The sequence below is a fragment of the Crinia signifera genome, chromosome 4 (genome assembly GCF_055691185.1).
Source record: "Crinia signifera chromosome 4, ASM5569118v1, whole genome shotgun sequence".
Lineage (NCBI taxonomy): Eukaryota > Metazoa > Chordata > Amphibia > Anura > Myobatrachidae > Crinia > Crinia signifera.
The window spans coordinates 16,318,382-16,333,082 of record NC_139220.1 but is presented as its reverse complement, the minus strand read 5'-3'; the positions used below and the strand labels follow the sequence as shown (position 1 = coordinate 16,333,082).

General features: G+C 51.5%; 1 protein-coding gene across 4 annotated transcripts in view; it reads right to left on the bottom strand.

The window, feature by feature from the left end:
* Positions 1-14,701, bottom strand: part of KDM7A (lysine demethylase 7A) — a 69,055-nt gene that overhangs the window by 11,975 nt on the left and 42,379 nt on the right. Inside the window, exons 11-17 of one of the 4 annotated variants that reach the window (XM_083181228.1) lie at positions 14,218-14,307; positions 11,867-12,073; positions 3,055-3,168; positions 2,736-2,860; positions 1,547-1,707; positions 1,347-1,444; positions 253-392 (exon numbers count right to left, since the gene is read on the bottom strand). In XM_083181228.1, coding sequence (XP_083037354.1) covers positions 253-392; positions 1,347-1,444; positions 1,547-1,707; positions 2,736-2,860; positions 3,055-3,168; positions 11,867-12,073; positions 14,218-14,307 — 935 coding nt within the window. The remainder of the gene's footprint in view (positions 1-252; positions 393-1,346; positions 1,445-1,546; positions 1,708-2,735; positions 2,861-3,054; positions 3,169-11,866; positions 12,074-14,217; positions 14,308-14,701) is intronic. The other 3 variants (XM_083181229.1, XM_083181230.1, XM_083181231.1) reach the window with 3 other exon arrangements.

The following is a 14,701-nucleotide window of genomic DNA, read 5'->3' as shown; positions in this document are numbered from 1 at the left end:
TAAAGGGCAGTTTCTGAACAGGAGGCAATGCAGGACAAAACAGAGGTTGCAGTCATTCGAGCTACTGTGACCTCACTGGCCCTGCCCAAGTATGAATCCGCCAATCCACACACATGCCCGGACAGCATCTTTGCAAAGCAAAACCGCACTGTCTCCTCTCAAGTCCCGCCTCCCAGATCTGAGATGTACCCAAGGGTGTAACTAGAACTGTAACGGCCCAAGCAGTAAGTGGCCCTGCCAACGTCATCTAACCTTGTCTGCGTCCTTTCACTAGCGGACCAGTAACTGTCCTCATCACAGGTTGACCCTGTGTCCTCTTCCTTAACACTTGCAGTGTGTTCCTGCGGCTGCTCATCACCCGAGCTGTCCGTATCCTCTGAGGAGTCGTTCTGCTGGATCCAATAGAGAAATACTGTGAGAAATACTCAGGATGTTGTACAGAAGCCGAAAGAAATACAACAGTCACAACTCCGCGGTCTGAAATCCCCAGTGTAAAAAAAATATAAAATTGCCGTTCCTGTTAGATCTCAACCAATCTACATCTAATATGAAGATTGCAGTTCCAGCTTTGTTAAACATTTACACGGACATCACAAAAACAACTTTGGTCAACAAATTTTAATGCGTAATATAAAGTATGAAATAAGTATAATTCTAATAAATGTCCACTAGATGGCGCTACAGAACCTTGCAAAAAAATTATTCCCAATGGTTTACACGCCTCTCATTCCCAGAACAGCCGCACTATTACCGGTAACACCATTAATGCAGGGGCAGTGGCGGAGGGAGGAAATGTAATGACCTTTAATTATTAAGCAACGGGTTTTTTTTATTATGGATTATCTAATGATTCTTTTCCTTCATATGAAGGGATGGCCATTGTTTCAGACTTACTCTAGAAATTTGCAGACACCAGAATTAACCCCTGGCAAAGCCATCTCTCTGGAGAGCTGCTGGCTGTCTCCGAATGCAAATGTAACAGCCTACCGGTTCCCGAAAGTGCAGATATTTCGCAGATTTTGAATTGAAATTTTTTTTGTGAGCGTGATAAAACCAGGTTCGTTTTTCCTATTTAAAAAAATGGCCGATTTATATCTCCCTGCTAAATGGCACAAATGCTGGTACGTTCATTCTCCTAGAGCCCGTTACTTTAGGTGTAGGCTCAGAACACCCACCAGCTGCCATATTTAACGTTTGCGGGAAAACTCTGGATGGCTGGCGCAGCATGCTGTAACTTGTAGTTCGACAAAAAATCTGGAACACTGCTTATCTCTGGTCTAAATAAAAATGACCCCAGAAAGACTTTTACGCATATTCCAGAAAAGGCGCAAACACGATTAACGTACCTGGTTAGTGCAACTGGTATTGGATCCTTCCGTATCGGAAATATCGGAATATTCTGAGGTTCCGTTCCTGAGCTCCGATTTGACACTTTCAAAAAACACTGAAACGGGAAAAACAAAAACAAAATGTAAATTAGAAGCGACTGTCCCAGAAGCAGAGGAGAAACGCGTTTTACAGAAGAAGGTAACGCGTTTTGGCTTACTATTTAGTGGTTTCTGAATCTCCGCTTTGCCATCCGTCCCCAAGCTGGGGCACAGCGTCTCCGATTTGATGTCCTTTGTTTTTTTCGATCGCCCTCGGTTGTCTTCATCCTCACTGTCGGCAGTGTAGAGACTCCGGTCGGTGAATGGCTGCCTTTCGTCTCTGTGTATGGAAGAGTAACATCGGGGGATTAGTTGTGAAACTTGGATTGGCAGTGTTTGGTTTTTATAGTACACTGCTTAAAAAAATAAAGGTAAAACTAACATAACACTTCCTAGATCTGAATGAATGAAATATTATTATTAAATACTTTGTTCTTTACATAGTTGAATGTGCTGACAACAATCACACAAAAATGATCAAATGGAAATCACATTTATTAACCCATGGAGGTCCGGAATTGGAGTCACACACTTAAAGTGGAAAAACACACTACAGTACAGGCTGATCCAACTTTGATGTAATGTCCTTAAAGCAAGTCAAAATGAGGCTCAGTAGTGTGTGTGGCCTCCACGTGCCTGTATGACCTCCCTACGACGCCTGGGCATGCTCCTGATGAGGTGGCGGATGGTCTCCTGAGGGATCTCCTGCCAGACCTCGACTAAAGCATCCGCCCACTCCTAGTCTGTTGGTGGATGGAGCGAGACATGATGTCCCAGATGTGCTCAATTGGATTCAGATTTGGGGAACGGGCGGGCCAGTCCATAGCATCAATGCCTTCGTCTTGCTGACGCACCCCAGCCACATGAGATCTAGCATTGTCTTGCATTAGGAGGAACCCAGGGCCAACCGCACCAACATATGGTCTCACAAGGGGTCTGAGGATCTCATCTCGGTACCTAATGGCAGTCAGGCTAGGGTTAAAATTCGCCGCCAGGGGCAGCGAGCCCCTGACACGTTGAATAGGGTGAGAGGGAAAGCTGCCAGCGAATGCTCCAGCCCTCCGGAACCCGGCGATTGGGCAGCGAATCCTAAACAGGATTTGCTGCAAGGGTTGAATACCCGTCTTACAAAAAATACCTCAGAGCACATTTATTATTATATTCTTGTTATCACTCTTTACGAATGATAAATGGTGCCCCAGCCAATCAGCTGAGGAGCTGAACACATGACAGGAGCTGACTGGTTGGAGCATTCGTTAAGTCTGCCCCTAAGTATCTCTCACGGTCACTGGAGAGTAGTCTGCATACCTTATTATCCTCCCGTTAGACAGCAGCAGGCGGATGTCGTTGTCTTTCGTTTTCTGGTCAGGCACAGTCGAAGAAGGTTGCAGTGGTTTATTAAATTTCAAATTCAACTTATAAGTGCCCACGTCCTGAAAAGAGAGACAAAAGATTAGTCTCCGAGAGCAGCAAGTCTTCCAGTCCGTCCCTCTCAGCGACCTGGCGTTCTATGGTAATGGCCTAGGATGATGGATTTGAGGCACTTGCTTAAGGCGGAATGCATGTGGCGATTATAGTCTGATAGTCTCTCGCTTTAGGGGTAGACCAGCGACCGACTCCCCGTTACCTGCTTTCTGTTAACTTTTAGGACCAGCCATGTCCGCCCTTTGCCACTAGGCCACTCCTCCATGCCCTTGGGTTGTGAAGGGACTATTTGGCATGAGTAAGACTGACAGGAGGGCTTCAGGAGAATATAAAGGAGTTATAAGACAAAAAGGCATAAAACACCACGCCACAGGACAAGCTCTGCCAGCAAATAAAGTAACAATATTATACATATTAACATAAAACATTTCTGCAAGAAAACCAGCATTATTATACACATTACACACACTAACAAAGGGAAAGTTATACATAGGGATATATTTTTTATTTTTTGCATTAGCGTGCTTTAAAAATTCACGTTTTTGTGTAATGGTATTTCCGTGTGGCCCACCACGGCGGCTACATCTGCAGATAAAAAGCACGAGAATAATAAGTACTGGGGAAAGAATATAACACACACCAACAGGACTAGTAGAACGCACGCAGAGAACACGCACAAGTCTCCTCGCACGCAGGGAACACGCACAAGTCTCCTCGCACGCAGGGAGCACGCACAAGTCTCCTCGCACGCAGAGAACAAGCACAAGTCTCCTGGCACGCAGGGAGCACGCACAAGTCTCCTGGCACGCAGACATTACGCACAAGTCTCCTGGCACGCAGACATTACGCACAAGTCTCCTGGCACGCAGACATTACGCACAAGTCTCCTGGCGCGCAGACATTACGCACAAGTCTCCTGGCACCCAGACATTACGCACAAGTCTCCCGGCACGCAGACATTACGCACAAGTCTCCCGGCGCGCAGACATTACGCACAAGTCTCCTGGCGCGCAGACATTACGCACAAGTCTCCTGGCGCGCAGACATTACGCACAAGTCTCCTGGCGCGCAGACATTACGCACAAGTCTCCTGGCGCGCAGACATTACGCACAAGTCTCCTGGCGCAGACATTACGCACAAGTCTCCTGGCGCAGACATTACGCACAAGTCTCCTGGCGCGCAGACATTACGCACAAGTCTCCTGGCGCAGACATTACGCACAAGTCTCCTGGCGCAGACATTACGCACAAGTCTCCTGGCACGCAGACATTACGCACAAGTCTCCTGGCACCCAGACATTACGCACAAGTCTCCTGGCACGCAGACATTACGCACAAGTCTCCTGGCACGCAGACATTACGCACAAGTCTCCTGGCACGCAGACATTACGCACAAGTCTCCTGGCACGCAGACATTACGCACAAGTCTCCTGGCACCCAGACATTACGCACAAGTCTCCTGGCACCCAGACATTACGCACAAGTCTCCTGGCACGCAGACATTACGCACAAGTCTCCTGGCGCGCAGACATTACGCACAAGTCTCCTGGCGCGCAGACATTACGCACAAGTCTCCTGGCGCGCAGACATTACGCACAAGTCTCCTGGCGCGCAGACATTACGCACAAGTCTCCTGGCGCGCAGACATTACGCACAAGTCTCCTGGCACGCAGACATTACGCACAAGTCTCCTGGCGCTCAGACATTACGCACAAGTCTCCTGGCGCTCAGACATTAGGCACAAGTCTCCTGGCACGCAGACATTACGCACAAGTCTCCTGGCGCGCAGACATTACGCACAAGTCTCCTGGCGCTCAGACATTACGCACAAGTCTCCTGGCGCTCAGACATTAGGCACAAGTCTCCTGGCACGCAGACATTAGGCACAAGTCTCCTGGCACGCAGACATTAGGCACAAGTCTCCTGGCACCCAGACATTACGCACAAGTCTCCTGGCACGCAGACATTACGCACAAGTCTCCTGGCACGCAGACATTACGCACAAGTCTCCTGGCACGCAGACATTACGCACAAGTCTCCTGGCACGCAGACATTACGCACAAGTCTCCTGGCACGCAGACATTACGCACAAGTCTCCTGGCACGCAGACATTACGCACAAGTCTCCTGGCACGCAGACATTACGCACAAGTCTCCTGGCACGCAGACATTACGCACAAGTCTCCTGGCACGCAGACATTACGCACAAGTCTCCTGGCACGCAGACATTACGCACAAGTCTCCTGGCACGCAGACATTACGCACAAGTCTCCTGGCACGCAGACATTACGCACAAGTCTCCTGGCACGCAGACATTACGGACAAGTCTCCTGGCACGCAGACATTACGCACAAGTCTCCTGGCACGCAGACATTACGCACAAGTCTCCTGGCACGCAGACATTACGCACAAGTCTCCTGGCACGCAGACATTACGCACAAGTCTCCTCGCACGCAGACATTACGCACAAGTCTCCTGGCACCCAGACATTACGCACAAGTCTCCTGGCACCCAGACATTACGCACAAGTCTCCTGGCACGCAGACATTACGCACAAGTCTCCTGGCACGCAGACATTACGCACAAGTCTCCTGGCACGCAGACATTACGCACAAGTCTCCTGGCACCCAGACATTACGCACAAGTCTCCTGGCACGCAGACATTACGCACAAGTCTCCTGGCACCCAGACATTACGCACAAGTCTCCTGGCACGCAGACATTACGCACAAGTCTCCTGGCACCCAGACATTACGCACAAGTCACCTGGCACGCAGACATTACGCACAAGTCTCCTGGCACCCAGACATTACGCACAAGTCTCCTGGCACCCAGACATTACGCACAAGTCTCCTGGCACGCAGACATTACGCACAAGTCTCCTGGCACGCAGACATTACGCACAAGTCTCCTGGCACGCAGACATTACGCACAAGTCTCCTGGCACGCAGACATTACGCACAAGTCTCCTGGCACGCAGACATTACGCACAAGTCTCCTGGCACGCAGACATTAGGCACAAGTCTCCTGGCACGCAGACATTAGGCACAAGTCTCCTGGCACGCAGACATTAGGCACAAGTCTCCTGGCACGCAGACATTAGGCACAAGTCTCCTGGCACGCAGACATTAGGCACAAGTCTCCTGGCACGCAGACATTAGGCACAAGTCTCCTGGCACGCAGACATTACGCACAAGTCTCTTGGCACGCAGACATTACGCACAAGTCTCCTGGCACGCAGACATTACGCACAAGTCTCCTGGCACGCAGACATTACGCACAAGTCTCCTGGCACGCAGACATTACGCACAAGTCTCCTGGCACGCAGAGAACACGCACAAGTCTCCTGGCACGCAGACATTACGCACAAGTCTCCTGGCACGCAGACATTACGCACAAGTCTCCTGGCACGCAGACATTACGCACAAGTCTCCTGGCACGCAGACATTACGCACAAGTCTCCTGGCACGCAGACATTACGCACAAGTCTCCTGGCACGCAGACATTACGCACAAGTCTCCTGGCACCCAGACATTACGCACAAGTCTCCTGGCACGCAGACATTACGCACAAGTCTCCTGGCACGCAGACATTACACACAAGTCTCCTGGCACGCAGACATTACGCACAAGTCTCCTGGCACGCAGACATTACGCACAAGTCTCCTGGCACGCAGACATTACGCACAAGTCTCCTGGCACGCAGAGAACACGCACAAGTCTCCTGGCACGCAGACATTACGCACAAGTCTCCTGGCACGCAGACATTACGCACAAGTCTCCTGGCACGCAGACATTACGCACAAGTCTCCTGGCACGCAGACATTACGCACAAGTCTCCTGGCACGCAGACATTACGCACAAGTCTCCTGGCACGCAGACATTACGCACAAGTCTCCTGGCACGCAGACATTACGCACAAGTCTCCTGGCACGCAGACATTACGCACAAGTCTCCTGGCACGCAGACATTACGCACAAGTCTCCTGGCACGCAGACATTACGCACAAGTCTCCTGGCACGCAGACATTACGCACAAGTCTCCTGGCACGCAGACATTACGGACAAGTCTCCTGGCACGCAGACATTACGCACAAGTCTCCTGGCACGCAGACATTACGCACAAGTCTCCTGGCACGCAGACATTACGCACAAGTCTCCTGGCACGCAGACATTACGCACAAGTCTCCTGGCACGCAGACATTACGCACAAGTCTCCTGGCACGCAGACATTACGCACAAGTCTCCTGGCACCCAGACATTACGCACAAGTCTCCTGGCACCCAGACATTACGCACAAGTCTCCTGGCACGCAGACATTACGCACAAGTCTCCTGGCACGCAGACATTACGCACAAGTCTCCTGGCACGCAGACATTACGCACAAGTCTCCTGGCACCCAGACATTACGCACAAGTCTCCTGGCACGCAGACATTACGCACAAGTCTCCTGGCACCCAGACATTACGCACAAGTCTCCTGGCACGCAGACATTACGCACAAGTCTCCTGGCACCCAGACATTACGCACAAGTCACCTGGCACGCAGACATTACGCACAAGTCTCCTGGCACCCAGACATTACGCACAAGTCTCCTGGCACCCAGACATTACGCACAAGTCTCCTGGCACGCAGACATTACGCACAAGTCTCCTGGCACGCAGACATTACGCACAAGTCTCCTGGCACGCAGACATTACGCACAAGTCTCCTGGCACGCAGACATTACGCACAAGTCTCCTGGCACGCAGACATTACGCACAAGTCTCCTGGCACGCAGACATTACGCACAAGTCTCCTGGCACGCAGACATTACGCACAAGTCTCCTGGCACGCAGACATTAGGCACAAGTCTCCTGGCACGCAGACATTAGGCACAAGTCTCCTGGCACGCAGACATTAGGCACAAGTCTCCTGGCACGCAGACATTAGGCACAAGTCTCCTGGCACGCAGACATTACGCACAAGTCTCCTGGCACGCAGACATTACGCACAAGTCTCCTGGCACGCAGACATTACGCACAAGTCTCCTGGCACGCAGACATTACGCACAAGTCTCCTGGCACGCAGACATTACGCACAAGTCTCCTGGCACGCAGAGAACACGCACAAGTCTCCTGGCACGCAGACATTACGCACAAGTCTCCTGGCACGCAGACATTACGCACAAGTCTCCTGGCACGCAGACATTACGCACAAGTCTCCTGGCGCGCAGACATTACGCACAAGTCTCCTGGCACGCAGACATTACGCACAAGTCTCCTGGCACGCAGACATTACGCACAAGTCTCCTGGCACCCAGACATTACGCACAAGTCTCCTGGCACGCAGACATTACGCACAAGTCTCCTGGCACGCAGACATTACACACAAGTCTCCTGGCACGCAGACATTACGCACAAGTCTCCTGGCACGCAGACATTACGCACAAGTCTCCTGGCACGCAGACATTACGCACAAGTCTCCTGGCACGCAGACATTACGCACAAGTCTCCTGGCACGCAGACATTACGCACAAGTCTCCTGGCACGCAGACATTACGCACAAGTCTCCTGGCACGCAGACATTACGCACAAGTCTCCTGGCACGCAGACATTACGCACAAGTCTCCTGGCACGCAGACATTACGCACAAGTCTCCTGGCACGCAGACATTACGCACAAGTCTCCTGGCACGCAGACATTACGCACAAGTCTCCTGGCACGCAGACATTACGGACAAGTCTCCTGGCACGCAGACATTACGCACAAGTCTCCTGGCACGCAGACATTACGCACAAGTCTCCTGGCACGCAGACATTACGCACAAGTCTCCTCGCACGCAGACATTACGCACAAGTCTCCTCGCACGCAGACATTACGCACAAGTCTCCTGGCACCCAGACATTACGCACAAGTCTCCTGGCACCCAGACATTACGCACAAGTCTCCTGGCACGCAGACATTACGCACAAGTCTCCTGGCACGCAGACATTACGCACAAGTCTCCTGGCACGCAGACATTACGCACAAGTCTCCTGGCACGCAGACATTACGCACAAGTCTCCTGGCACGCAGACATTACGCACAAGTCTCCTGGCACCCAGACATTACGCACAAGTCTCCTGGCACGCAGACATTACGCACAAGTCTCCTGGCACCCAGACATTACGCACAAGTCACCTGGCACGCAGACATTACGCACAAGTCTCCTGGCACCCAGACATTACGCACAAGTCTCCTGGCACCCAGACATTACGCACAAGTCTCCTGGCACGCAGACATTACGCACAAGTCTCCTGGCACGCAGACATTACGCACAAGTCTCCTGGCACGCAGACATTACGCACAAGTCTCCTGGCACGTAGACATTACGCACAAGTCTCCTGGCACGCAGACATTACGCACAAGTCTCCTGGCACGCAGACATTACGCACAAGTCTCCTGGCACGCAGACATTACGCACAAGTCTCCTGGCACGCAGACATTAGGCACAAGTCTCCTGGCACGCAGACATTAGGCACAAGTCTCCTGGCACGCAGACATTAGGCACAAGTCTCCTGGCACGCAGACATTAGGCACAAGTCTCCTGGCACGCAGACATTACGCACAAGTCTCCTGGCACGCAGACATTACGCACAAGTCTCCTGGCACGCAGACATTACGCACAAGTCTCCTGGCACGCAGACATTACGCACAAGTCTCCTGGCACGCAGACATTACGCACAAGTCTCCTGGCACGCAGAGAACACGCACAAGTCTCCTGGCACGCAGACATTACGCACAAGTCTCCTGGCACGCAGACATTACGCACAAGTCTCCTGGCACGCAGACATTACGCACAAGTCTCCTGGCGCGCAGACATTACGCACAAGTCTCCTGGCACGCAGACATTACGCACAAGTCTCCTGGCACGCAGACATTACGCACAAGTCTCCTGGCACGCAGACATTACGGACAAGTCTCCTGGCACGCAGACATTACGCACAAGTCTCCTGGCACGCAGACATTACGCACAAGTCTCCTGGCACGCAGACATTACGCACAAGTCTCCTGGCACGCAGACATTACGCACAAGTCTCCCAGCACTCAGATATTACGCACAAGTCTCCCGGCACGCAGACATTACGCACAAGTCTCCTCGCACGCAGACATTACGCACAAGTCTCCTGGCACGCAGAGAACACGCACAAGTCTCCTGGCACGCAGAGAACACGCACAAGTCTCCTGGCACGCAGACATTACGCACAAGTCTCCTGGCACGCAGACATTACGGACAAGTCTCCTGGCACGCAGACATTACGCACAAGTCTCCCGGCACGCAGACATTACGCACAAGTCTCCCGGCACGCAGACATTACGCACAAGTCTCCCGGCACGCAGACATTACGCACAAGTCTCCCGGCACGCAGACATTACGCACGAGTCTCCTGGCACGCAGACATTACGCACGAGTCTCCCAGCACTCAGATATTACGCACAAGTCTCCTGGCACGCAGACATTACGCACGAGTCTCCTGGCACGCAGACATTACGCACTAGTCTCCTGGCACGCAGACATTACGCACAAGTCTCCTGGCACGCAGACATTACGCACAAGTCTCCTGGCACGCAGACATTACGCACAAGTCTCCCGGCACGCAGACGTTACGCACAAGTCTCCTGGCACGCAGACATTGCGCACAAGTCTCCTGGCACGCAGACATTACGCACAAGTCTCCTGGCACGCAGACATTACGCACGAGTCTCCCGGCACGCAGACATTACGCACAAGTCTCCCAGCACTCAGATATTACGCACAAGTCTCCCGCCACGCAGACATTACGCACAAGTATCCTCGCACGCAGACATTACGCACAAGTCTCCTGGCACGCAGAGAACACGCACAAGTCTCCTGGCACGCAGACATTACGCACAAGTCTCCTCGCACGCAGACATTACGCACAAGTCTCCTGGCACGCAGACATTACGCACAAGTCTCCTGGCACGCAGACATTACGCACAAGTCTCCTGGCACGCAGACATTACGCACAAGTCTCCTGGCACGCAGGGAGCACGCACAAGTCTCCTGGCACGCAGACATTACGCACAAGTCTCCTGGCACGCAGACATTACGCACAAGTCTCCTGGCACGCAGACATTACGCACTAGTCTCCTGGCACGCAGACATTACGCACTAGTCTCCTGGCACGCAGACATTACGCACAAGTCTCCTGGCACCCAGACATTACATTACGCACAAGTCTCCTGGCACGCAGACATTACGCACAAGTCTCCTGGCACGCAGACATTACGCACAAGTCTCCCGGCACGCAGACGTTACACACAAGTCTCCTGGCACGCAGACATTGCGCACAAGTCTCCTGGCACGCAGACATTACGCACAAGTCTCCTGGCACGCAGACATTACGCACAAGTCTCCTGGCGCGCAGACATTACGCACAAGTCTCCTGGCACGCAGACATTACGCACGAGTCTCCTGGCACGCAGACATTACGCACAAGTCTCCTGGCACGCAGACATTACGCACAAGTCTCCTGGCACGCAGACATTACGCACAAGTCTCCTGGCACGCAGACATTACGCACAAGTCTCCCGGCACGCAGACGTTACGCACAAGTCTCCTGGCACGCAGACATTACGCACAAGTCTCCTGGCACGCAGAGAACACGCACAAGTCTCCTGGCACGCAGACATTACGCACAAGTCTCCTGGCACGCAGACATTACGCACAAGTCTCCTGGCACGCAGACATTACGCACAAGTCTCCTGGCACGCAGACATTACGCACAAGTCTTCTGGCACGCAGACATTACGCACAAGTCTCCTGGCACGCAGACATTACGCACAAGTCTCCTGGCACGCAGACATTACGCACAAGTCTCCTGGCACGCAGACATTACGCACAAGTCTCCTGGCACGCAGACATTACGCACAAGTCTCCTGGCACGCAGACATTACGCACAAGTCTCCTCGCAGCTGGCGAGGGACTTCTGGGGGTGGCAGCGGTTTCCAGGACAGCCATAATACCAATACTAACCTCTTCCCACTGAGACATTTCCAACCTTTTCAGCACCTCCCTGGTGTGATGCTCCAGGATGTCCAGGTTAGAGGGGGCTTTGTTGGAATGGTCTCGCAGCTGCCTGGCTTTCCGTCTGGAGAGATGTGATGATTTCTCAGGCGAGGATAGGGAGAGCGGGCACAGCCCGTGGATTCCCTGAGATTTGACTGGCTTGCTCCCTTCTTCCTGTGAGGCAGAACACAAGGGGTCTCTATTACATGCTAGAAATTTGGACTAAAAGGAGAACATCGTCTGATAAATTATCATCAAATAATCTGCCCTGTGCCGCGGAAGTCCCCACCTCACCTGCTCGTCCTAACACATAACTTAATAAAAGGTGACATTTCTAACGACCATAAACCCAACCTTCCAAACCGGCATTTTAAATGTAGCTGGGCGGAAAGTAGAACATGTCAGCACAAAACAATCACAGACAATTAACAGGATGGATGTGGGTAGCACGGTGGTTAGACGCAGCCTCAGACTGTGATCAGAAGCACAATGCCACATCCACTTATGTGTGGAGTTTGTACGTTCTCTGAATGCTTGCGTGCGTTTACTACGGATGCTCCAGTTTCTTTTCACACTCCTAGAACATTCTGGCAGGTTACTCGGCTTCTGAAACATATTAACCCTAATGTGTGTGTATATGTACATGTGTAAGGGAATACAGATTGTAAGCTCCACTGGTGCAAAAGCTCTGTAGAATACGTGCTTGCTAAATTATTAACCCCTTCCTCTATAACAGTGGTCAGGGAACTCGGTCTTAATTACCCCACACAGTGCATGTTTTGCTGGTAACCCAGCAGGTGCACAGGTGTACTAATTACTCACAGACACATTTTCTAAGGTCCGCAGGTGGAGTTGATTATTTCACTTGTGATTCTGTGAGGAGACCTGGAAAACATGCACTGCGTGGGGTAATGAGGTGGGGTAATGAGGACCGAGTTCCCTGACCACTGCTCTATAACATCCTACCGGAGTTACTAAGGGCTCATTGCCAATGTCTGTAAAGGCCCATACACACTTTTTTCATCTGAAAGTGTGTATGACCACCGATGCCCGACTAACGATGATGCACGCTCCCACAGCATCGCTAGCAAAGCCAAGATCGCATAGTGTGAGGCCTTCGATATGTGCTCCAGCCACATAGTGCCTGCAACAATCGCCAAGTCTGGTTGTAATTGCTAAGCTTTCATTGTCATTACTTGTCTACCTATTGCTGTAATGAGAACATCGGCAGCTGCGGGAACAGCCACACGGCCATTGTATCACCTTCACGCAATGAACGTTTGTCAAGCATGTAGCGTCTAGCGGGCGGAAGCGGATATCACAGAGATTACAGCTCTCTCTCGCTAGGACTGAAGGTGCACATCCGCAGTCCGCAGGGACTCCCTGCTCCTGAGATACTTTCCGCATTAGGTAATTGAATTTTAAGATCCCTGATGAAATCAGCACAGGAAGCGGAGCCGCCAATAACAGAGGATAAAGGTTTTCTGCTCGGCATTGCTTTCCGACGCCTTTCCATGCAGAAGACAATGATCTGCTGGGTTATTAGGGGACAAGAGGGTAGGAACTATTCACGTGAATAACTGTACAGTAACCAGAGTGTATAACAGCACAGGACGCAGAGTTCAGAAGGGTGCAGAGGGAACATCTGGGTGCTGAGACAACGCCATACCTCCCAGCATGACCCTCTCCAGGAGGACACAATGCTCTGCTCCTGCACCTTACTCTTAATATAGGATTGCTGTCACTTGTGGTGAAACACCTGTGATGGCAATCCTACATTAAGGGGGGGGGGGGGGGGGCCGTGACAAGGGAATCGTGTCTGTATGTAATGAGTACACCTGTGCACCTGCCCTGGGAATTGTGTCAGTGAGTAATGAGTGCACCTGCCGGGTGACCTGGGAAATGTGTCCGTGAGAAATGAGTGCACCTGCCGGGTGACATTGGAGCCCCTCAGGACCAAGTTTGGGAACCACTGGCATAGACATTTCTTTTACGCGTCACATTTTAAGCCAAGTACACAATGGCGCAATCTCAGCCCAATCTGAAAGATGTAGGCAATTACTCTAGCGGCCTAATCCATCCTTCGTACATTGTTCTGGTGCGTCCCTAGGGTCCGATATGTTAGACCGCCACATATCGCCTTGTGTGTACCAGCTGAAGAAACAGCCAGGCTATCACATGTAGAAATTCCGTTAACCAGCTTTTAATTGGGCGTTCCGTTTGTGATTTATCATTGCCGCACTATAACAGCTTATATTATTAGGTTACAGGATTGATGCAATTAAAACAAATGAGCCGAACGCTCCCAGTGCTCTTACCTCAACAGAGCGAATCACTTTAGATAACTCTTTAATAAGATTCCCGGGTCTGATGTTTTCTGGGATCTCAAATGCATGTTCTGCTACAGACTGGGGGAAAGAAGAGACATCGATGGATCAGATGCTGGCAACATTCTCTGTAACTCATCAATGTCCTCATTGGCTGGGACAGGTAAAGCCAGTGTGCTCATTGGTGGGAGGTGAAGCCCAGCAGCCACCTGGATCACCAGACCAGAGATAACCATCTAGCTGTGACTGCCCCATTTACATTACACACTTATATCTGTCATATATATGTCTAGTGTCCGTGAGTCTCCAAAACACTGCCATCTGCTGGCACAGCGTGAAACTACATCTCTTTCTCACACATGCACAAACACAGGAGGTAGCAGACTAGCTTTCGAAGCTTTTGCTTCGAGCTGGCTCACTAGTAAATACACAGTTATATAATCACAGGACACAGTACTGCAAATGTATCACAATA